The 25183-nt window shown below is 50.6% G+C and overlaps 1 protein-coding gene across 3 annotated transcripts in view; it reads left to right on the top strand.

The window, feature by feature from the left end:
• LOC116949356 (protein bicaudal D homolog 2-like) overlaps positions 1 to 25183 on the top strand; it is an 89875-nt gene that overhangs the window by 44405 nt on the left and 20287 nt on the right. For all 3 annotated transcript variants that reach the window (XR_012946044.1, XM_032966579.2, XM_032966580.2), the window contains exons 2-3: positions 6119 to 6331; positions 24694 to 24846. Coding sequence is in view for 2 of the 3 variants with exons in the window: in XM_032966579.2 (XP_032822470.2) it covers positions 6119 to 6331; positions 24694 to 24846 (366 nt within the window). In the remaining variant the exon portion in view is untranslated. The remainder of the gene's footprint in view (positions 1 to 6118; positions 6332 to 24693; positions 24847 to 25183) is intronic.

Raw genomic sequence — 25183 nt, 5'->3', positions numbered from 1 at the left:
CGTAACCAGCAAAAAGAACGGGGCTTTTAATGTCCCAAGAAGATGTGCATATTTCCCAGGGCAGCTGCTACCACAAAGAGAGGATAATCCTGGGAATGCCAGGACAAGTGGCAACCACAGCCGCTGATGGATGAGGGGAAATGCTTTCTCGAAATGCACGGGGACTTGATGGGCAGCTCATCATCGCAGGATCAGAGATGTGTTACCATCCCAAGCAATACGAGGTTAGGATCACTCTGCAGATGTCAGCACCTGTCACATTTAAAAGACAAGGACTTGCACTTGCCAGTTGCATGACAAATGAAACGTCCGCTAAAAGTTTTTCTTATAACGGTTTGAGGTGCCTGTAGGAGATTGTACCACAAGCATGTCGTCAATGTATGATGTCCTCTTGTATATTTGTGGGTTTTCTTCAGGCGCTCCAGTTTCTAACCGTGTGACTCAAAAAAGGAGACGGCCAAACAACCCAAGCAGGACCCTTCAGACTCATTAAGGCCTTCCTGGATAAAATAAAAATGTATTCATTAATTTCCATTGTTTCAACCGGGTGAGAGCCAATTCAGCCTACAAGTCGACACTTCAAGGCAGACCTGAATTATGAGGCAATGACAAGACTAAAAGGCAATTGCACAACGTGCAAAATTACAATTGTAGCTTGCCATAGACAAAACAGAGGCAATTCAAAGCCAAACAAAACCTCTCCGTCGCGTGTTTTTTTGTGTTGTAGCGCCTGTTATTGCACGCACCATGTGACCCTTGGCTTCTCACGTGCCGGGAGCCCATTCAGCGATCGACGGCACAACGCCGAACGGCACCGCGGCGCGACCCCAGAAACGCGTCGGGGAACAGCCAACGCGGCACAACCGCGGACACCTACGCGGCAAGCACAACAAAATCCTCGTTGTAGCTTAATCATCATCATTATTATTCCCCCCCCCCACCAAAGCCCCTACCGTGGCTGTGGGAGAGAGAGCGCGAGTGGGCTCCGGGATCTGCACCGTAATTAAACCCGCTAACCCCCCCCCTCCCCCCCGGTGCCGTGGGGCGGCGGTGGTGACACCACGGCTCTCCGCCGCGATGCCGGGAGACGCGGAGACGCGGCAGCCTCCTCCTGAGACGGAGGAGCCGCCGGCCCACCGGAGCGTTCGCGCGGAAAATGCCGCACGCGCTCGCTCGCACGCACGCACGCACGCCAAGCGCAAAGACCCACCCCACCCACCCCGTGTAACCTTTAATACACTGTTGGGGCCGACCACGGCGCCGCACGAGGTGGTGGTGTGGCCAGAAACCATGCCTCGGACACCTTTGTCTACCCATTGCTGACGTTTTTACATCTGTGCACACGAAGTGGTTTAACAAATGTCCCGATTATAATTCTCGAACGTCTGTTATAAAAAGAGGGGCGACGCGGGTCAAAATAGGGGAGGCCCAGAACCGGCTTATTTGTTTGCCACCAATGTGAACCGTGGCCCAGGAAAATAATTCAGTTTGCCGGGTTCATAGAGCGGTGTGCTAATCACTGCACCACTGCTCGAAAGACAAAGATCCCCTGTATAGCTTTAACAGACTGTTGGGGCAAGTGCTGTTAGCGAGCACCTATGAAGACCGGTACAGCACACGAGGGGGTGGGTGGTCAGCACCACGCCCGGCCGCCTTTGTCTCCCTAGTGGCGATGTTTTTACACATTGCACCAGGATTCTCATTTGAGGCTGAGCCTACCTAGGGGAGGCCCATGACCAGTTTAGATAATCGTCACTCGTGTTGGCCGTAGCGCAGCGCGCTAACCACTGCGCCACCGCTCCACGCACACACACTCAGACACACACACACTCAGACACACAACAACAACAACAACCGCCATTCGCCAATGTCGAATGCCTGCTGGCAGGAGGTCACGGGGCAGACCCAGGTGCCACGGGTCGACTGACTGAGATGACCGAGATGACCGAGATGACCGGCTGATGCACCACCTGTGCCCCCTACTGTGCCAACTTGCTGTGCTTTAGCCACCCGGCGCTCCGCTCGTTGTTGTGAGCGTCGCTCCTCCGCCCTCAGACACACACACACTCAGACACACACATACTCAGACACGCGCACACGAGGCAGCTGTCGCTGAACTCCAATAGCTGTGCACGCTCTGCATAATGTACGAACGCAACGAGTATCAGGCGTGTAAAGATTCACCTGATCCTCCAACGATTTGTTGAAATGTCATGATTCAAGATTTGAGAATATTTTTTTTTATCATTTGTACCGTTTCCGTGTCATTGACATAGTTTTGTTCGTAATGTTTGTTCCGTATCTTGTCCTGTCTCCTTCATGCCGTCCCTTTTACTTGATCATATTTATTGCTTCATTTCTGTCATGTCCCTCGGTGATATTCGCCCTCTAATTTTTTCATCAGTTCGCTTTAATGTACGTTGGCAGACCATTTGCACGTCGTCGTTTTGAATAAATCATGAATAATTCACTCCAAAACACGCACAGGGTGATTCGCGTGTCGCAATCGAGAGAATCGAACTCAAAAAAAGACGAATCGACGCATCGGCACGTGCCGAAAAAAGCAGCGGCTGGAACAGCAGCGTTGCGCCCTGTTTGCTTCGCGCGCGTTTCTTCCGTTGTGTCGTTTGTAACCGGTCGCGTGCGTGCCTGCACGTGACCTGGCGGCCCTTAATGTTGACCTCTGCACGCTGATTGCAAGCGATAGCATTTTGACGCCCGACCACACATTTTGATGTTTATCAGCACGGACAGCAGTTCCCGTAGCCCGAGGCAGAACCCGGTTTCTTCTTTACGAGACGCAAGACATTTGTATTCCACTGCAGCGCAGGTAGCCGGCGTCTGTTGAAAAGCATCCACTTTGTGGCAATGCCCCCCTCCACAGTAACCCACTTTCAAATAGACCGATAAAAAATGTATGGATTTGTCGGTTGGGGTGGAGGGAGCATCCTAGTGCATTTTTTCTCGCGACGCTGTCCGCTGATTGAGTTGATTTTCCGCAGCAGCACCGCGGTGCCGCCGGTCCACTTTGGAAGCTAATTTGACCGAATTTCGGCTCCGCCACGGCGGGCCTCTGGTCTTGCCGCTCGTTTCCTCCGACGGAGCAGATGGCGGTGGCGGCGGCATATTTTTTTTTTACCTGGCGCTGAAGGTATTACACGCGGCGCGTCGGAGAGGGAAAAAGTTACCGGGTAATTTTTTTTTCTCCGTGTCAAAGCAAAATGCAAATTGACTCCTCGAGACCCCCGCATCAGAACTGATTTATTTTCTCACTTTGTATCCCGCTGTACTGGAAGGGGCTCGTGCCGCGGTGAAGAGCAGGCGTAGCGGAGGGCTATGCAGTGGATGACTCCGCCGCTAATTTGGCCGTTGCACCGACACGCAGCGAGCAGGCGGGGGGGGGGGGGGCTCTCTCTTGATTTCCTGCAGCACCTGTCTGCGAGAGCGGGGGTGTCGGGGTCAGAAACTCTTGATGTGTGCGAGCTCATGGACGGCCGCAGGCGCTTCGAAGCAGACACTCCGAGCTTCCTTGCTCCCCAAAGTGTCCCGCAGAGCGAGAGGAGGCCGGGTGGCTGAGGGGGTGATATTCCAGTGCCGTATCGGATCGCCGAACCGCCACTGCTGAGACAGACGGGCTCCAAATTGCGGGTTTTTGCGACCCAACCATAATTAAGACTGCCTCAGGCCAAGAGGTGGCTGGGTGGCTCTGAGATAAATTTTGACTGTGTCAGATTTCTGAGCCACACACCGCTGATATTCATTTAGTTCTACTGGTCTCCCCCCCCCCCCCCCTGTGATTAAACGTGGGCGGGGGGGGCGTTGACGGTCCCTAACTGTACAAAAGCACTCGCAATAATACATTGGGTTTGTCAGTTCAATTAGCTTGTTTCAGTCCTAATAATTCAAACATATGAAATATACGTGAGGAATGCTCTTTTTTTTTAGGACATAAAAAGGGCATTGCCTCGTGTGGCCATGAGACTTAATAAAGTTATTTTAGAAGTAGTTTGTGCGATGTCATCCTGCGGTCAATTCTTATAACGCAAAATTATGATGTGCTGCTAACCGGCGCGCTTTATAAATGCAAATGTGTGTTTTTGTCTCGTAACGTGACTATGTGATGGCACATTTGAAATGTAATTGGCAGAAAGGGTAGGAAAACAATCTTACGTCCCACCGTGCCCCTCCGTGCCCCTCCGACACATTGTGGAGTTTGCTCGCATCGGCATTCGTGGAATTTAATTTGTCGACGTGAGAGACGGGGGAGGGGGGTGGGAGCTTTGGCTTCCTCCTGGGAGTCTGTGTTTGTATGTGGGGGCGCCGCAATTGTGGTGGGGAGCGGTGGTGCGGTGGTTGGCCCACTGCTTGTTTGAAACCCACTTTCGATTTCCGATCGCAGCCAACTCCGGTGACGATCATCTGAACGTGTCCTCGGTCTACCCTCGGTCGACTCAGCCTAAAATGTGTACCTACTGCAGTGTTTATTAAACATTAGCACTTGGGGGAGACAACTGGGTACGATGCTGACCGCAGCACTCCCCTCGTGTACCGTGCCGGCCTTCATAGGTGCTCGCTCACTAACAGCACTTGCCCCTTACAGGTTAGGGGCCGTCCATAAATGACGTCACGCGATTTTTTTTACCCCCCCCCCCCGTCGTCACGCGGCGTCACAAAAAGTCAGACCCCCCTCAAATATGACGTCACAAAGCTCTGCTCCCCCCCCCCCCCCAAAAAATCAAACATGCTTCAAATCGCTTTAAACTATTGTCATTGTAGTGCGTATTTTATGTGCCGCTGCATTCTGATGTTGTAGGAGGAAACATTCATTGAAAAAGTCTATTTAATGAAGTAGAACGTGTTTATATTTATTTAAAGTTGCGCATTTTGACGTGACGTCACATTTCTCAACCCCCCCCCCCCTCGCCACACATCGTCACAAATATCTGACCCCCCCCCCCCAGGTGCGTGACGTCATTTATGGACGGCCCTTTACGGGTGGCGGTGGGGTATTTGTCTTGATGGCATCGCAAAGAGGGCCCGTTCGCCATCGACGATGCTTGTGATGTGCAACGCGCTCGGGCACAGAGAGCGCACAACGCAAACACAAGCTGCCTTCGCATGGCACCAGCACAGAAGAAGCCGCCGGTTATGCTCTTAATGCCCCCGTCGAGAGCGAGTGCAGTTCTGGGCAAATGTAATGGGGGGGGAAGCCTTCGGGGACTCGTAAATCCATACTGTCAAGGGGGGGGACAGGCCCACTGAGCTGCATTGTCGGGCTTTTGTCCCTGCCGACTTAGCTCGGTTGTAAACTGAATAATGCAATTTCACGGCCAAAGTGGGCAAATGCGCCTCGGTTTTAAACAGAGGAGCGGGGATTTGGCCGAGTTCCATCAACCAGTCGGGCGATTGTCGCCGTCTGGGTTTCGTGGGGAGGGCCTCGTCAGGTGTTTTGCATTCCCCTCGCCGGCACGATGAGCGGTTTCCTGTGAAAGTTTTAGAGGAAAATGCCTGGCTGACCTTATGTCTGTATGGGTGTCTGGTTGGCTGTCCGTCCGTCTGGTTGTCTGTCTCTCTGTCATTTTGTCCGTATATTTGTTGTTTTTTTTGTTTGTCAGGCAGTCTGTCTTTCTGTCTGTCTTTCTCTCTGGTTGTTTGTCCGCCTGGTTGTAAATGGCAGCGTAAATGGGTTCACCGCAAGCGAGTCGATCGCCAGGTCACGTGCGGTAGGGGAAAGTCTTTGGGTACGGCCATCTCTTCCTAGACGTCTGGTCAGCATGGAAGAGCAGACCAAATACACTCTCGAGTGCTCCCTCTGGCGTGACGAGGCATGGGAGCAAAATTTGCAGGGCTGCACCTTTAGCTTTTTAACCGGGAAATAATGGCAAAGGTGCCGCGCGATGAGTTGAGCCGCTGTGCCGTTTAATACGTCCGCCTGTGCCAAGCGGTGCACCGGTCGCTAAATTCCTCCTGAAAACTTTCGTTAACCGGTAATCGGCGACGGAAGCGGTCACGTGTTTGCCCGGAGTGTCGTTCAACAACCCCGATCCGAACTCCTCCGTCCCCCCGATACCCGCCCGTCCGTCTGAACTCGCCTTCGTGTGGCCTGTCCCGCCCCCAGGCGTTTGGGCAGGCGTACTCGAACCACAAGCGCGCGGCGGAGGACGGGGAGACGCGCGAGGAGACGCTGCTGGAGGAGTCGGCGACGCGCGAGGCGCTGCACCTGGCACGGGGGCTGCGCCTCGAGGGCGAGCTCAAGGCGGCGCGCACGGCGCTCAGCAACGCCCTCGCCGACGTCGATCGACTCGCCACGCTCGCCACTCAGCTCAAGGAGGTGCGTGCGTGCGTGCGTGCGTGCGAGGGGAGCGGCCTGCACCACAAAGGCGTGCGGGCGGGCGGGCGTGATGCTGGCCACCCACACCCCACCTCGTGTGCCGTGCCGGCCTTCACAGGTGCTGCTCGCAAACAGCGCTTGCCCCAACAGTCTGTTTAAGGCTGTAGGCGGGATCTTTGTCTTGTTGTGTGTGCGTGTGCGCGACGCCGGGATCGGTTGACACGGGGTTCGAAGGTCGTTTCCCCCCCCCCTACGACGGTGGCCGTCGCTCAATGAGCGATTTGAGCGGAAACAGAAGTGGCCGCTGGAGATCCTAAATATCCGGGAGGCTCAACCGGGACAAGTGGTGAGCTCGCACCCCCACCCTCCGTCAGCACCACCCATTTTTAAATGGCCACTCCAACTCAATCGCTAACCGCTGGCCACAGAAGGAATGTTCTCACCTCCATGCCGACGTGAGGCCCACCTTCTGCCCATATGGCCCATCGGAATGCCCATCAAGGCTGGTCTTGTGCTAAGCAGATTGGTCATGTGGTGTAAGAATTGGTTTTACCCTTTCTGGCAATAAAACAGGTGCTAAGATGTGAAAACAGCTTAACACGTAGGCTTTCACGACCAATATCATCCATAATACAGTTTTCTTTTAGTTAGATCTCGTTAAACCCGCCACCACCTGGCACAGCCAACTAGTAAGGTTTATCACGTAAACAGAAAGTTGCCAATTCGTCACTAGTACACCACACCAGTGTGGTGGAGAGCCAAGCCACAACATTTACAATCTGAGTGCGACGATTTGCCAGTAATTACAACTCGCTTCATCAGGTGACAGCCATATAAGATGTTAAAACACCAAACATAAACCCTTTGCAAGGAATCATGTCTGCATTAACCACACACAGTACTTGTGGTGAACATGCAAACAAAAAACACCTATGGTTTATATTTTGATACTGGCAAGAAAGGTCCCATATTGTAGCTGCTCACCCCGAGCTATAAATGTCCTGATAGTGGCGTTGTCTTTGTGCTGTTCGCCTTTTGACGTCCTCTGGTCTAACACTGTTTGAGACTCGGCTCTAAAGAAAGCTGTCTCTGGTGTGGACCAATCAGTTTCAAAGACGATGCATCATCATATACTACCAGAGCGTGTTTTTGTTGTTTGCATGTTCACCACACGTGTGTGTGGTTAATGCAAATTTGATTCCTTGCAAAGGGTTCTTGTTTGGTGTTTTAACAGCTTAGCACCTGCTTTATTGCCAGTAAGGGTAAAACCTATTATTATATTTTGATACTGGCAAGAAAAAGGTCCCATGATGATCACGTGGTGTAAACCACGGCGTATCCACCAATTAATTGTTTGCAGCCATTAAAGACCGCCCCCCCCCCCCCAACCGTGTGGTAGTGGTTCTAGATTTGAAGTTTTCGTGACTTCAAGGATCCATACTCTTTGGTTCTTTTGGTAAAGTCACGTAGATAAAAAATAAAAATGATAATAATGATGAAAATAGCAAAATTAAATCACGACGTTTCGGGCACAACACAAGCTGATGACGGACAATTGTGTTGCGCCCGAAACGTCGTGATTTAATTTAGTTCTTTTCATTTTATTATTTTCATTATTGTTATTTTTATTTTTTTCATCTACGTGACTTTACCGAAATATCCAAAGAATACGTGTGGTAGGGGATGGTGGAGATTATGGTGACTGGCAAATGCCAAAAACTGCACCCAAAATGAGCAATTCTGAGTCACCTCAAGGTGCGTAGGCCGTGCACGGTGGGCACGGTGGGAGGGCTTCATGGGACGGCGATTACGAGTGCCGTGTGGTAGCATGCACCTTAGTCACACCTGATGATGTGGTCAGATGGCAACGAACACCCGAATTCACCAACTCACTTTTGCAGGGCAGGGTCAACGCGGATTTCACAATGGGAGTGCCTTTCGTGCCAGAAGCAAACGCCCATTATTATATTTTGTAATGTTTGCACAAAATAATGAGTGTAAAAATGTGCAGATTGATGCAACCCATATTACAAAATTACAAGTGTGAATGGGGATTCAAATTATAAACGGAGTGTGCTCTTGCCAATAACATCTGATAATTCGGCAGCATTTGTTTAACAATTCTTAACTGCTGATGAGACCCAAAAAGTGGAAACCTGGTCCAGAATTTGCTTGCTTAAACGCCGCTCGATAATGTCGGTGTGGAAAGCCCAATAGGCTGGTAAAGTAAAATAATTATATTCATATGTGGAGACACAACTGAATTTTGTATACATACGTATTAATTTTTTTACAAGTGATGAAATACACAGTAATCATTAGGGGTGTAACAATGCACGGATGAATCAATTAATATAGATTCCTAAAGATCAAGATATATGTTTGAAATAACAGTGGTAAAAACAATGTTTTAATATTATATATTCAATACATATATATGTTGTACGTTATGGGATCGTATGAACTCTGAAGCCACTAGTGGCCGCTCCGTTTATTGCAATGGAAAAAAAAAGAGTATTGTTGATTGCATTGTTAACCTGAATGGCAATAATTTATAAGTACATAACTGTGGAAGGTTATGGGGAGTCATGTGAGTTATCGTAAAAATGGCACCAAACGCTTAAACCGGTCAAAAGCCGCTTTAAATTTACAATAAAATCCATAAAACATTTGGAATAATGTCGCGTGTAAAATGTGACCGAATCTCAATAAGCATTATTCCGCCGGCAGGGAGAGAGAGAGAAATCGAGTGAACAAACAAGAGCTGTGTCACGTACGATAACCCCTGCATGGGGAAAAATTCATTTCACGTAATTATCCCACGGGAACACAAATCCCACGTCAACCCGATCAGCCGGTCATAGCCAACCTTTTTAGACGGTAATTCCCAGCCTGTCCCCACCGCTCAACGCGCTGGGCCCTCGTGACGGCGCCGGGCCTTCGTGACGGCATCGGGCCCTCGTGATGGCACCAAGCCAAAAACCGCTGCGAGGATTGACTGGAGTTCGCATGATGGATTATGCTCCTTGACGAGATCAGCAAGGTGTTATGTTTCATGTGGCAAGCACTTTGTGTGTGGTTCAGGTTTTGCTCACCACTTATGTTAGCTTGTGGCTGGGGATGGAACGCAGATCGCCACATTCACAGCACGGTGAGCTCACCACTGCCCGACTGCTCTTCATGCAAAGCAATACACAGCTCACCCATATAGCCATGTTTTTTATGCTGTTGGTTGCAGGTGCTGTTAGGGAGCATGAGGTGGTGGTGGTGGTGGTATCAGAACATGGCATGGCGCATGAGGTGGTGGTGGTGGTGGTGGTATCAGAACAATGCCCCCAACGACCTTTGTCTCCCCAGTGCTGATGTTGATGCACTGCACGAGCTACCTATCTAAGGCTGAGTTGATCTAGTGGAGGACCAGAGCCTGTTCAGATATCACTCGACGCTGATCGTTAGCCCTGGTCGGGAATCGAACTCTGGAAACTATGATCGTAGCATGTACACGCACGTGTACAATACATGTACAGCACTTAATACACACGTACGGAGCTTTTAGAAAGGACATCGCGGCAAGGAGGATGACTGTAGAGTGGAAGCACGGCACAGCGTGCTAACCACTGCACCACCACTCCCCATAATCAAAGACAATGGGGTTTCTTGTTAAATCCTTATCGCATGCTCTTCGAGTGAGCGCATTATTGAGCACCTATTAAGGCTGGGGTGCAGTTGTCAGCACTGTGCTTTGGCCACTTTCGTCTCCTCAGTTACGATGATTACACGCTCCCCGTACTAGGGCGCTCATTTAAGGGCTCAATCGACCTAGGGGAGGCTGGAGGACCGTTTCGGATGTTCCACGCCCGAAATTGAACACGGGTCGCCAGGTTTTGTGGCCCAGTGCACTAACCGCTCAACTTTTCGCTATTGCTCCCCACTACAAGCCTCGCCCAGAGACAAATATCTCCCGTATAGCCTTAACAGACTGTTGGGGCAAGTGCTGTTAGCGAGTAGCACCTCTGGGAGCCGGCATGGCACACCAAGTGGGTCGGTGGTCACCACCACGCTCCGCCGCCTTTGTCTCTCCAGTGACGATGTTTACACACCGCACCAGGTACTCATTTGAGGCTCGCCCATTTCACTGTCACACAGACGCACCATGTATGGGGGGGGGGGGGGGGGGGCTGTGATTGTCACGCAAAATTGGACTCCACTTTCCGTTGGAATGAAGGATACACGTGGGAGAACAACCTGGCCACACTGATGGCAGAACCATTGACACATAGTGGTTGAGCGTGACTGGTGTAAAGCCACTTAGCCTGTCTGATTTTAATAGCAAGTTCCACGCAAGCGGACGTCAGCCACAACGCCGTTTCCACCGGTGATGTCTGGGCGAGTGTGCTGTGGGGGACGGAGGGCACGTGGAATGGGATACCACGTTTTTATTTCAGGCCTGAGCTGTGTGGCCGCAAGAGACGGTCGACAGTGTGGCATCGTCGGTTGAGGACATCGCCTGTCGCGTAGATCACAGCCGTGTCCGGATATCGCCGTGGTCAATGCAAAATTAAATCACGTGTTCTGGAATGAATGAAAATATCTGCGCTGATGTGATGGCGATGATGAAAATGCATCGGAGAGCTCTACAGCCCAACGGTGGAAACCTACATAGTTGCAGTAATGATTCAAAATATTTGAATATAAACGGGGCACGATTTTACCAAGCGAGCGTGTTCTGAACTAACAGGGCCTCGGAAGAATTGAGTTAGTACAGATATGTATTCTTGTAAAATAGGGGGAAACGCCACTTTATTTCCGATCTTTGGTATAGTGTGCCAACGTCTCTGTTATTCGTAACGGGGAAAATTGCACAGTTTCAACCATTGCTTCAAGATGTGAATCTGGCCTCAGCATTACATTGTGCTCATTAACGCTTGCTTGTGAGATGTTGCATTGGAACAGTTGGAAGAGTCAAGTTTGCGCTGTCAGTCACTGGAAGCTCTTGGAGCCAAAGGCGTCGCCACACCATGAAACAACTTCCCAGTCACGGTTTAGCCAAGGGTGGAGAATATCGCCCTGCACCAACATTAGTGATTAGAGAGCATGGGGGGGGGGGGGGAATGGACGATCCGAGATCTAGGGATATTGTTCCTCATCTGGGAGCATGAGAGGTGTGGCACCCATCCGGTGGTGTTGAACAGGAGCCGAACCTGTTCCTCCAAGCGTCTTCGGCCTCTCTGCCTCACCACACCTCCCAGCACCTCTTGTCACATCGCCATACATCTCTACATCTTCCTATGCTTTCCAGTGACTACTTACCTCCTCTCTCCTCCCTGCACCTCCTCACAACTGCCGTCCCCTCACATGACCTCTCCACATCTCCAAGCATCTCCCAATCGCTTCTCAGCAACTTCCAGCAACTCCTCTTCTCTACTCCCCGCACCTTCCTTCAACCTCCCCGTGCCTCCCCAGCCCCTCGACTGTCCTCTCTGCACCTCACTGCGCCTCCCTTCACCTCTCCTGCATCATCTGCCCCGCATCATCACCCCCGCATCATCTCCCCCTTACCTCCCCACAAGCTCCCAAGTCACTCTCATTTCCTCCGCTCACCTCCCCACGCCTGCCAGCGCCTCCCCCGCCCCGCGCCGGAGCTGTCGTTTGATTAAGGAGCGGCTCCTTCGGGGAGCGCGTGTCAGCAGGATCGACGCACCATGCTGCGTCGGCAAGACGGCCGCTCTTGAGAAATTACACTTCCCCCCCGCCCCCCGCAGCTGAAATTGAACACCTTTCGGCCGAGATCAGCCCATGGCAAAAGGCAAAAAATATATATGAAACGAGTGTGGACTGTATAATTCGATACGTAAATAAGCACATAGTTGAACGAACAAAGAAATGGATGGGTTAACTTGGTTATTGTAATCAATGAATCCGTGGCGTGATTAATTTGGTGATTTCAACGTTTTGACTTTCCGCCAAATGAGACGCGGGGTCTGGGGATGACATTTCTGTCGGTACCCCGGGAGGTGAGGCTGCCGTCCCTCCGTCGAGTTCTTGGCCACGACTCGAGACGGCACGGCGTCACTCTCGCCAAGCCGGTGGGGGAGAGCGCCTCTAGAATCTCTGGGGCAGGTTGGGAGGCAGAACGGAGGAGCGGTAACACTTGCGCCTCACAATGTGAGGGAGCCTGGGTTCGATTCGTCACTTTGGAGGGGCGCCTTTGTGTGTGGAGTTGGTATGTTCTCTCCTTGTTCAGCATGGGTTTCCTCCGGTTCATCTGATTTCCTCCCATGGCTAAACTTTGTTTTTTTTTACAGGTATTGGCCAAAACATCCCAATGCTGAAAAATTACCTGCAAATTACTCAATTGTGATTGCACATCACACAAGGCAGCAACATCGCCTCGACTGAAATAAACTTGGCAGGGACGCGCCTAAAAGAGACTCCTGAAGCTCAGTGAGGCTTTCCTGAGTAAACAAGTCGACGTAACAACAACAAAGTAATTCTAAAAAAAACAAGTTACGGCTGTAGTTCTCGGCATTATGCCCTGCCTCCGCTGGGTGTGTCTGTGCTTGTGCCCGAACACGTTGTGGCTTAAACACAATTTGTGTGTTGGGGCATGTCTGGCTGTGTCTGTTTGTATCAAATAGTCTGCGTTTAATTGCAAGCGCTGTATCACCCAGCGACGCAGTGGTGCGCGCACTGACCCGAATTCGATCGATTGCCGGCCACGGTTAACGTCGGTGCCGAGTGACGCCTGAACCATTCCCGGGCTCCCGGCTTCACCAACCCACACTGACCAACGTGGTGAAGTATGGTCAAACAACTGCCATGGCCGACGCGGCTTGCAAAGGCCATCATCCAGCAGTGGGTTGACCCAAGAAGCTGCAAATTATTATGCAAAGAAATGTCATTATGAGCCAATGTAACATGTGTACATTGCTAGATATATATACTCAATGTAAACTTATATTTTATGGAAAAATAAGCTGAAGACATCAAGTCGGGTTTCAAAATATAATGCAGCAATATTGTGTAGTGATAAAAGTATCTTCTTCTTTCGTATGGCTGATGTAGATGCAGAACAACAGCTACAATTTCACATTCAGGTGGCCAAGCCAGAAAACCACGTCAGGATTCGTGGAGTGTATTGCTGCGATGTCTCCTTCGTATTTGTGGATCGGGTCATTGCGTCGTGATACACTGTACGGTCCGTTTTGGATGACCACAGTGGCACACTACTGGAGGGTTTTTAATTTTCCATTGGTGAATCAGGTATCCACATCTGCCATGGTTTGTCCAGAGGTGGTTCAGGGTGTACCATGAGCTTCGTGGAATCTCAAACCTAGGGATCTTCTGCTTTGGGTCTTTCACAAGGTGGTTGGTGCTTGCGATTTGTTTGGAACTCCATTCAGCTCTACCCACTAAGAAGCACCGTCTACGTGGATAGCTAGGGAGTGCGAAATTATGTTTTACACTTGTGCTAAAATGTACTGGAAAGTGTTTGCAGATCGCTCGTATGCCTACAACATCAGGCAACCTGGCAGCGTTCGTTTAACGGGTAACACGCTGCTGATGAGACTCGGAAAAGTCAAAACCGCTCCGGGGAGTGCCGCTTAAGGAGGCATCTGCTGGAAATCATCGCTCCAGGAAACACGTCGCCTCATGGCCTCAAGTGTTTTTACTTGATTTGTTTCGAGTTTTGCGACGAAACCACAACCCGCGTTTGTTCGAGTGTTTTTTGTTGTTGTTGCGCTTTAATACAGCAATGGCCTGCAGGGAAACGTCATTAGCGAAAGTGTGTTCTCTCTGCTGCCTCGCGGACCCTTGCATCAATCTCTCTCGGCGGTGTCAAGGGCGGGCTTTGCTGTGCTCGGCGTCCTTCTGCACCGCGTTGACTCTGCGCTCACCTCCGAGCTCCCGCATCTGCCAGGTCGATGACGGAGGCTCCCCTTCCCGTCACGTGGCCTCCCGTCGGTGCTTAACAGCGAGCGCCCGCGAAGCGTTGGTGGCTCGCGAGCGAGAGCGGCGGCGCAGTTTGGCGGGCGCGGAGACACGCGGCCGATTGTGGACGCCGAAAGCCCCCCTGGGGTTGAGATCGTGACGGGGGGGGGGGGCCACTCCGAATAAATGAACGTTGGTTTGCCTGGACGTGTCTTTGTGACCGTACGTATTGCGGAGGCTTATGCACAGCAATAATATTGTTCAGCTGGCTCGGTAGTCATCGGATGACGTATATGGCTCGTAAACAGAGACGATGGCAAATAGAAATGGGGGGGGGGGGGGGGGGAAAGCTGATAAGTGCACGAAGAAGCATGCAGAGATGCAGGCGCGGAATTACACTGAGAGACAGAGTGGTCCACGTGGTTTATAGAACATACGCATGTTAAAAACATCGTTGTAATTATTAAGAAATGTTAAGTGTGCTTGTGAACGGCACGCTGCTAGAAGGGATGACAGCCACTGCATGAGACTGGTCGCAGAATGACAGCCAAAGGCCCGATTCTCCACGGTTAACCGGATTAACCGTGGAAAATAATGATCACGACCTCGTCGCCGAAGGCCAAGAGGTTATGGTGGCCAGTGCTTTGATGTCACCTCGCTTTTCCATCGCTCTCCCCTCCCTCTGCTAGGTCCAGTAGTAAAGTCGACGCCCGACCGTCACGGACCGCTGTGGCGGTCTGGCTGTTAGGTTCCTCCCCCTGGTCGCCGACCTCCCGGGGTGCCACTCCTTTGACCCCGTCTCGGTGACCTGACGCCCTCCTCCATGCACATTCCACCCATCTCTACCTCCTCTTGACGATTACACCTTGCCACGCTCTATGCTTTTGCGGTGTTGCAGTGTTCTTTGTAATTCAGTTTGCGATACTGTTTTATTTTGGAATATCTCCTATCATTTTGCCGGTATCAAAGTATGAAACGTAAGATTAGGTTTTACCCTTTCTGGCAATAAAGCGCGAGGTGTTAAGATGTTCAAACACCAAATCGATCCCTTTTGTAAGGAATCAAGTCGACATTAACCACATGCAGTACTTGTGGTGAACATGCAAACAAACGTGCTCTGACAATATATGGCATTGTCTTTGAAACTGATTTGCCTACACCAGAGACAGCCTTCCTTAGGGCCTTGTCTCACTACCAGTGTCAGACGGGAGAATGCCAAAGGGTGAACAGTACAAGTACAATGCAAGTATCAGAACACTTAGAGCTCCGGTTGAGCAGCTATATCATGGGACCTCTTTTGCCAGTATGAAAGTATCATGAAGGAGAAATTCAGTATAGTGGATGAATGATAAGAGGGATCCTGCTTTACACTTAAAATATAGTCAGAATCTAAATATTTATTTATCCTGGAGAAATCGGATGAGCTATGAGGCCCTTTTTCACAGATGTACTGTCGGGACTGGTCAAAAAAGGTACAACGACAAACCATACAAAAACTCGATAGGAGTGCAACGTGGATGAAAAGTCAGCAAATCACAAACAAATTAATACCTAAAATAGGTGAAGTTTATAAGATCAAAAGCCCAGTCTATTTTGCAAGCACTGTTTCTAATCTCCATAAATATTCTGTATAAAATCGCAATGTACACACCTACTCAGTCGCACGCCCTGTGACATTCACCGACTGTACAATAAGGAGGTATAACGCCGTTTATTCCAATCGAAATCGATTCTTACGACTCGAGTGATGTTTACCGTTTTACAAAATGCAATCAATTCTCTTGATCGGTCATTACTGGCATCATTGTTCTTACGGTAATCTGCTGATTATAACTTTCCACGATTCGGATGGAATCCATCCCACGTAGCTTAATTTCAAAGTAGAATATTTCAGAGGTAGCAGCAGCCCTCTATTCGCCGACTCTCACACTCCTGTTGGCAGAGGCGCCTCCACTAAAGAGGCAGCCTTAGCCCCTCGATTGGGTACTTCGGCCTAAATTTCGATTTAAAGCTTTCGTGACTGCAGGGATTCATATTCTTGGTTCTTTCGGTAAGGTCACTTAGAAGGGAAACAATAAAATAAAAAAATATATATAACAATAAAATTCTCACGACGTTTCGACTGCAACACAAGCAATCATCATCAGGTGTGAAAACTACAGCAAGAAAATTTGAAAAAAGTGGCGGTTTTTTTTTTTACGTTAGCACCACGGAGAGCGATTTGACAGTTTGTTCAGATGGACGAGTCCATCTATGTTCGGAAAAGAGGAGGGGCCTACTTTCCTACGCTGGCCAGGCGTCTTGAAAAAAGTGGGAGTATTCCCACAGTTTACCCCACGCGCGACCTGCCGATCCGCTAACCGTAATGAACCCATTTACGCTGCCGGGTGGACGTAGGCAGTGAAATGTCGAGAAACCTGCGTAATTTTTTAACTGCCGCGTCGGGTAGAACAAACGAGTGACCTCCAGGATTAACGCACAATTATTTGGAAAATAATAATGATTTCAGCTTTTAAAAGTGTACAGCATCCGCTCGCCCTCAAAGAGACATAATAGCTTTGGGGCGATGAGGAACTACGGCCGTTCGACCCTTCCCTTCCAAGCTCTGCGGTCCTCTTTATACGAAGGTGTTATCGGCCAATTAATGAGCGTTTACATGAAGGACGAAACTGGGGCATCCAGGGAAAACCCACGCGTGCAAAGGGGGAAACGCTGTATCCCGTACAGAAGGGACCGGAGGAGTTCACATTTGCTGTACCGCCTTCTCCTGGCGAGCCAGAGCATGGCACCTTGATGTCCCACGGGAAGAGACTTTCGCTACGTTTTGTGTGAGCCACCAACCCTCGCCTCCACGTTACCGAATTATAGGCATGCCCGACCACTCTCCAGCATATAATAAGGATATGTACATTTTTATCCCGTTTGCAAAAAAGGACACGGTTTTTAACAGGGCGCGTAGTGATTATTCCAAACAACTTTCATTTGAATAAACAGCAATTATTCAAATAAAAGGGTGACTTGTAACATCCGATGAATGGGGCTGTCTTTCAGCCGGACACTTTTAACCCGCGAATGATATCCCATTAAAAATACATTGACGTCCTGTCAGTTTGAACCATAACTTTATTCACATTTTTTTTATTTTTGAAATGCCTTTTGCGCAATTATTTTTCTTTCCCCCTCATTAAATCCCACCACAGGAAAACGCTGACCGCAGTTATTCACCATAATTGCATTGCTTCAGCAAGGGGAAGGAGGGGGGGTGCACAGGAAAAGCCTTGACAAACTCTGGCTTGCTAAACAAAATCGATAAATATGCTCATTTCAATGTGCCCTGAATACAGACGCTAACGCAAGGCGTGTGCGATTCTAACAATTCGATGACATTGTCAATAAAGCCCGGGCATCTGCCGTGATTCTCCATGGGTTCAGATGCTTCACGCAACAGCTGCTCCATGCTGGATCAAGGGCCTGAGACCCAATTCACGCTGATGGTATCGTCCACACTCGGCGCATCCCAGAAGCTACGCCGGATTAAACCTCGATAGCACTTGGATGGGAGACTTGCTGTGAAATGGCGGGCGATGCAGAGCAACAGACTCTTAAATATAATCTGTGTGGAGCTTTGAGTGGTACACTCTCATGTACGTAATTGGCTTTCCACCGGGGTGCACCCCTCCAAATTTTTGCCAAAAGTTCTTCAATGGGATTTTACAAATATCCCCAATTCAAGACCCTCCTGAAAAAAATGAGTTTTGAGACTCTGACCGCTTTTCCATGAGCCCCAGAAACTCAGTTCGTGGCACCGCGTTGAAGTGTTTCTCTGTATGAATACCTGGTGCGGCGTCACCTAGCGGACTGGCCCGAATGCATGCAAGGAGGGCTTGCATGCACGTCGCCAAAATGACTCGGGAATGTTACATCGGTGACACTTTTTGTTGTTTTTAGTAAAGGAGGAGTGGAGCGGGTGGGGGCTGTTTGGGAAGTGGGGGGAGGCCCAGTGGAGACAGCACTTGGCTTCGGCCACTGATTTAGGAGTGGAAATGGCTCACGGACGTTTGGCCGAGTTAAAACATTTTTTGCCAAGATTCTACAATCCTTGTGCCCGTCTCCCGGGAGACCTGACCGTCCGGTCCCGTGCCTCCCGTAGTAGTCCCGTGCCTTTAATTTGTCAGGGCAAATTTAATTGGTCGCTTTTATTCATCCCTTTATTTATCTGGTCCTCTCCGCCTTAAGAGTTTAACGACCCTGCTAAGTAACACGGACCTTTCTGTTTATTTTTCCCACCTTAAAGAACTCGAGCTACATTTCAGCGGCAGCGGGTTTTTTTTATTTTTTTGTTGTTGCCCCAAGCTCTTTTAAAGGTCGCGGTGTGACGGCATGTGGCGTCTAGACGGAGCCGACTGGGACTGTCACTTCCCCGTCCTCCCCCTGAGCCTTGCTTTCTGTGAGAAAAAAAACACCTCTGAGGAAGGCAATTAAAGGAAAGAAAGTGCGCGGTTCTCCGCCATACGGAGGTGAAGTCCTGCATAAGGCCAGTGTCACTCTCGTCAGCGTCGTTTATTTTAGGCGCAGCCTCAGTCCGGTCGACGCCGGCATGTGGGATCTCACTCGAGGCCTCGTCTGTGCATTTCATGGAGTCATTCTCTTGGTCTCGTTGACTAAAGCGGTAAAGCGTTTTTAGTCAAATGCCTTCAGTTATTAAATGTTTGTGTGCAGTTCCCTCTAGTAACTTTACTGAATTAACTTATTCTGCGTCATCATTCAGAATAATTATTATCGTCTCGTCAGTCGGTCATCCCTCGGTCGCTAGTGCGAGTCGTTATCACTGGCTGAAACAACAAAACTTCATCGACGGCACCAAAAAACACCAACATTTCCAACGCGAGCGCCCGAGCCCCTTTGAAAAGGGGACCACAACAAACGACTGTCGTCATTGTCATCATCATCATCATCGCCGGGGGGACGAGCGATCGAGGGATGCAAGGGGCGGACGAGCGGGCGGGCGGGGAGAGGCGAAGACGCCATGTCTCTCGTGCGCAACGTCTCCTCTGCCCTTGGTCGGAGTCGCTCTTTTTACGAGCGCGTAAATTGTGTTTCCCCTCGGAGCGGCGTTTTTGAAGAATTGCAGCTCGGGAGCGCCGTGAAGTCGACGAGCGCCGCCGCCGGTGTGGCGGGTCGCTGGCCCGCACGCCAGGCACGTGATTGTGCCACTGCGCTGCCCAAAGTCGCGGTAGCAAAGTTCACAGGGCCGTGGCCTCAAGTGCCGTTTTGTTTCCGTGGACGATTCCGCAGACGATTAAACCCTCCCTTTGGAAACATTGCTGAGGCAGCTGCCGCTGCTGTGGTCCACTGTCTGTCGAAAACACATTGGGAAGAGGTGGGGAGCGGGTGGGGGATGGTGTCGATGAGAATGAGGGGATGGCAATGAATCTGCTTCTCCAGATCAGATTCCAAATGAGATGATTTGTCATGTTTATATGAAAGTGGGTTATTGCTTTTTCTCCATGCAATATTAAATAGATGAGATATTGTTGTGAATTAATTTCAGCCAAACCAGTGATTTTGTTTGTATTCACATCTATGTGTTTGTGTGTGTATATATAGTATTATCATGCATATGTGCATTATAGTGTACATAAGGGAAAAGTAATAAAGTGATTAGCTCCCTGCACACCCGGTAACCCGAGTTTAAATCCTTGCAACAGTTAACATGACCAGAAAATTATTTAAAATCAGTGGTACCGAACCCGACTTAAACCAGCCTGGACTAACTAGTGCGGCGAAGTATGGTCAATAAACACACGTGACCAACACGACATGGCGATGCCTTCAGCCAGCAGTGGATTGACTAATGGGTGTAAATAATTATGTAATAATAATTAGTATCTTTATACATACCCATAAGTAACATACAAAGATACACAGGGACAATTCCCTCAGAGTGTTGAGGCAAGTGCTGTTCATTTGCACACGAGCAGTGGTGTGGCCAGACCCATGCAGAGCCACCTTTGTCTCTCCAGTGCTGATGCTCGCACACTGCATCAGGCAATCATTTCAGGTTGAGTTGATCTCGTATACACCCGGGACAGGTTCAGATACCACCTGCCACTCGTGTTCTACATGGCCAGGAATTCAACTTGCCTCTCTAAGCGAAGTCATATCGATATATTATTGAATCTGTCTGCGTGGGGCTTGATGAGTTAACCTTGCTACCAAGTGGCTTTTCACTAGGTATTAAAATTTCCTCCCATACGCCAAAAACTCAAATTGCCGGCATTGGCCACCACATCCCAATGCAGGGCCCTCCTGATCTAAGAGTCCTGAGAGCCTCGGTGAGTTTTCATCTCTCGCCGCCGTTATTAATTCTGCACGTCAGTATGCGCAGTGCGGCATTATACGTCGGAAAGCGCTTTTCACAAACCGCGCAGACGCAAGACAAACATTAATACTTGAAAGATCATTGCCTCCGTGTCGGGCTCTGCACATTTAAATAAACAACAGCGTAAAGAAGTCGTCGAGCCACGAATTGCCATCCGCCGCGATTGCGTGCGCTCAATCTCCCGTCCTCTGGCGAGGAATTAGCGCGGTCCCATCGCGACTGACCCACTTTCCTCGGGGGTCACGAGTTCAAGTCTGGCTACTTACGGGGGCCCACACCCTTCCTCTGCCACAGGCAAGCTCTCCCGCAGGGTGGAGAGGGGGGGGGAGCAGGAAAAGAAGCAGAAGCAAAGTGGGAGACTGAGACGAATCTCTCAGGGTGCCTAAGTGCACTTGCATTGTCATCACGTGTGCCCCGGTGTCCTTTTGTGTTGGGTATCTGACGATTGCGTGCGCGCGCGCGTGTGTGCGGTCAAGGGAAAGTCGTAGGGAGCGGTGATGCTGCGGTTAGCGCGCCGAGCTATGAATCCGGTGACCCGAGTTTGATTCCCAATCACGGCCACCACCAACACCAGTGACGATTATCTGAACCGGTCCTAGGCCCTCCAGTAGGTTGCCTTAGCCTCAAATGAGTTCCTGGTGCGGTGTGTAAACATCAGCACTGGGAAGACAAATGCGGCCGGGCATGGTGCTTGCCCACCCTCCTCATGTGCCGTGCCGGCCTTCATAGGTGCTCGCTAACAGCACTTGCCCCAGCAGTCTCTTAAGGCTACATGGGGGATATTTTTATTTGGTAGAGGCAAAGGGATGGGTTTCCTTTGTACATTATTCATGTTGCTCAGATGCCTCTCATGTGTAAGGAATAAAGGAAATGAGGATGAAATGATAAGGCTGGGAAAATTACAGCATCTCTTGGTTAACCTACGTGTCCGCATAGGTTTGCAAAAATGTAAATAGAACCTGACTACAATGATTGCTCGGTGGAGGGAGTCGGTGGGTTTTTTTATTTGCTTAATGGTATGATTAATTTCTGTATTACCATTTAGGCTCGCTCATTGGACACTTTGATATTTACGAACCGCTGAGATGTTAATATTTTAACAAAAGGGCGAGTGTGGAGACGGGAAGGATTAGCAGGCAGTGCCTTTGAAACGAGGAACTCGCATTGGCCTTTGGGATTATCCTCCAGACGCGGTCCACTTTGCACGTTTTGCGAGCAATCGCCCGGCCTTCCACCTTCCGTGCCTGCATCCCGAGTCTTGGATCCGCATTTCCCCCCCCCCTCCCCCCGTCCCCCGTAAAGTGTCTTGAGAAGCACTGAGAGCCTCCTAGACTCTGCACGTTAACGCTGCTGCTGCTGCTGCTGTTCCTGCCATTGCCGAGTGATTCGCCTCTCGTGCGGCTCACGGGGCCCAGGGACAATGTCGGGTCCCGCCCTGCGGAGGCGTCCGTCGTTACGCCGCCCTGCAGCTCTCCGATGCGCATCCCGCGTTGCACCGCGTGGGGCCGTCCATAAATGACGTCACGCACCTGGGTGGGGGACGGGGTCAGACATTTGTGACGATGTGTGACGATGGGAGGGTGGTGGGGGGGGGGCGGTTGAGAAATGTGACGTCACGTCAAAATGCGTAGCTTGAATTAAATACAGACAACACGTTCTACTTAATTAAATAGACGTTTTAATAAATGTTTTCTCCTTCAACATCAGAGTGCAGCGGCACATTAAATACGCACTACAATGACAATAGTTTAAAGCGATTTGAAGCATGTTTTATATGTTTTTTTGGGGGGGGGGCAGAGCTTTGTGACGTCATATTTGAGGGGGGGGGTCTGACTTTTTGTGACGCCGTGTGACGAGGGGGGGGGTCAAAAATCGTCCAAAATCGCGTGACGTCATTTATGGACGGGGCCCCCGTGTCGCTCGGCACGCTCTCTATCCGACCCGAATTCAGTTCCCACGAAAGCTCTCCCAAGCGCGTGGAGTGTGGAGTGGAACGTCGGACATCACACTCTGATCACCACCTGGTTCAACCCCAAACAAAAACACGCACATTGGAGAACCTCCCTTGCAACACGGACACAGAACCAAATCGCACTGTGGGGGGAAGGACAACAGACTAAACAGTTCTAAATAAATTAGTTTTGAATCCAGATGTCAAAGTGCACAGCTCCAGTGACATCCTAATATCGTTAGGAAGAGCGTTCCAGACGGCCATTCGAGCTTAGCGGTCACCTCCAGGGGGGGAAGGAGGCAGTGGTGAATCTCGCGAGATCCTCGCGTCCTTGAGGCGTTTCACAAAGAGTTATTTTTTTTTAGGCGGTTCCTTTCAGAAGTAGAAATAGACGCGAAAAGACAAAGGCTCGAATTAACTTAGGCTTACGGGATTAAGGATATCAAGTAGAAACTGGATCACCAGGTGAACCATAATCCGCCGGCTCATTTTCGTCCCGCGCATTCTTCAAAGGGCCCACTATGGTCAATTTCAATTACATATCTTGCTTTGCCACGTATTTATATTGATAATGATGCAAGCAATTAACGGACCCGCTCCCACGCAGCGGTGGAAATGAGCGAAGGCCAAGAGGAGGGGGGGGGGGGGAGGCGGCGTGACTTTGAAGGAGGCGAGGACACGCCGGAGGTGTGAAGGGCGCATGTCACAGAGCGAACGCAACACACAGACAAAGCGCCACCGTAGAGCCCTAACAGACTGTCGCGGGGCAAGTGCTGTTAGCGAACGCCTATGAAGGCCGGCACGGCACGGGAAGGGGGTGGGTGGCCAGCACCACGCCCGGCCGCTTTCGTCTCCCTAGCGGTGAAGTCTTGCACGCCGCACCAGGTATTCATATGAGGCCGAGTCGACCTGGGGGAGGCCCAAGGACCGGTTCAGATATTTCGTCACGGGTGTTGGCCGTGAGCGGGAATGGAATTGGGGGGGACCGCGTTCGTAGTGCGGCGCGCTAATCGCTGCGCCACCGCTCCCCACGCACATTGATGGGCCACTGCACACGAAGCCGAACGTCTCGCACCTAACGCGTAAATAAGCAAGCGGGGTGTCGCACGCGCTAGGTGTTCGTTTCTGATTTTAAAATTTCATGTTTTGGGGTTTTAAGGGCAATTTGTATTGTACAATTTCCTTATGATATGTTTTTAGTTCAGTTATTTGGTGTACGAATGGATAATAATAATAAAATATCCCGTGTGCGACTATGGTTACCCATAACAGCCCGTGGAACAAATAACGACTCGATGCCCTGATTTATGAATAAGAAAGAGGAATCACCGCAGCGATAACACTCCGGCTACTACTGACCCAATCGTCTGGCTCAACCACCCCAAATTTAAGCTCTCCATCAGCATCAGGCGTACAAAGAAGTAAAAATGCCTTCAGGCTGACAATAGTGACATCACCCGATACCACGTGACACAGCCTTGGGTGGGAAAAGTGGCACGTGAGTTCATGGACAATCTTTGTCTTCGCGTGCAATCGGTCCGTGTTTGTGTTCGCGCGTGCAGTGGCACAGTGTTTAGCACGTCCGGCAACAAAGCCGACGACTCGAGTTAAATTCCCTGCTCACGACCAACACCAGTGATGGATATTTAAACCGATCCTGGGCCTCCCCTGGGTAGGCAAATGAGTACCTGGTGGAGTGTGTAAACATCAGCATTGGGGAGACAAAGGCGGCCGGGCGTGATGCTGGCCACCCACTGCCTCGTGTGCCATGCCAGCCTTCGTAGGCGATCGCTAAGAACACTTGCCCCAACAGTCTGTTGAAGGCTATCCGGGGGATCTTTATATGTCAGGATCAGAATCTTTATTAAGACTGCAGGAGGAATCCGATGAGCCAGGAAGCTCTTGTTGACAGATGTCCAGTATGGTCGGGTCAGCAAGTTACAACGGCAAAGAATACACAAAACGGTAGGACTGCAACATCGAGAAAATGCTAAGCCAGTAACTAAATATGAATAAATAATACATCATTTAATTATACAAGTCCTAAAATTATCAACATTCTGTGTGTGTGCGCGTGCGTGTGGTCGTGGCCGTCAGAACTCGGAGAAGCTGGAGCGGCAGCGCAGCTGTCTGCGCGACGAGATCAAGCAGTACAAGGTGCGCGAGTCCCGCCTGCTGCAGGACTATGGGGAGCTGGAGGAGGAGAACATCTCGCTGCAGAAGCAGGCCTCCACACTGCGCCAGAACCAGGTGAGCCCCCGCAACTCGGCGCATCTCTCCTGCCTCCTGCCGGTGGCGTGGTGGCGTGGTGGAGTGGTGGCGTGGTGGCGTGGTGACGTGGTGGAGTGGTGGCGTGGTGGAGTGGTGACGTGGTGGAGTGGTGGCGTGGTGGAGTGGTGGCGTGGTGGAGTGGTGACGTGGTGGAGTGGTGGCGTGAAGTGGTGACGTAGAGTGGGGGAGTGGTGGCGTGGTGGAGTGGTGGCGTGGTGGAGTGGTGGCGTGGTGGAGTGGTGGCGTGGTGGAGTGGTGACGTAGAGTGGTGGCGTGGTGGAGTGGTGGCGTGGTGGCGTGGTGACGTGGTGAAGTT

The sequence above is a fragment of the Petromyzon marinus genome, chromosome 36 (genome assembly GCF_048934315.1).
Source record: "Petromyzon marinus isolate PM22_M1 ecotype Great Lakes invasive population chromosome 36, UKy_Petmar_22M1.pri1.0, whole genome shotgun sequence".
Lineage (NCBI taxonomy): Eukaryota > Metazoa > Chordata > Hyperoartia > Petromyzontiformes > Petromyzontidae > Petromyzon > Petromyzon marinus.
The sequence above is the reverse complement of the archived record's forward strand: the minus strand, read 5'-3'. Positions and strand labels throughout refer to the sequence as shown.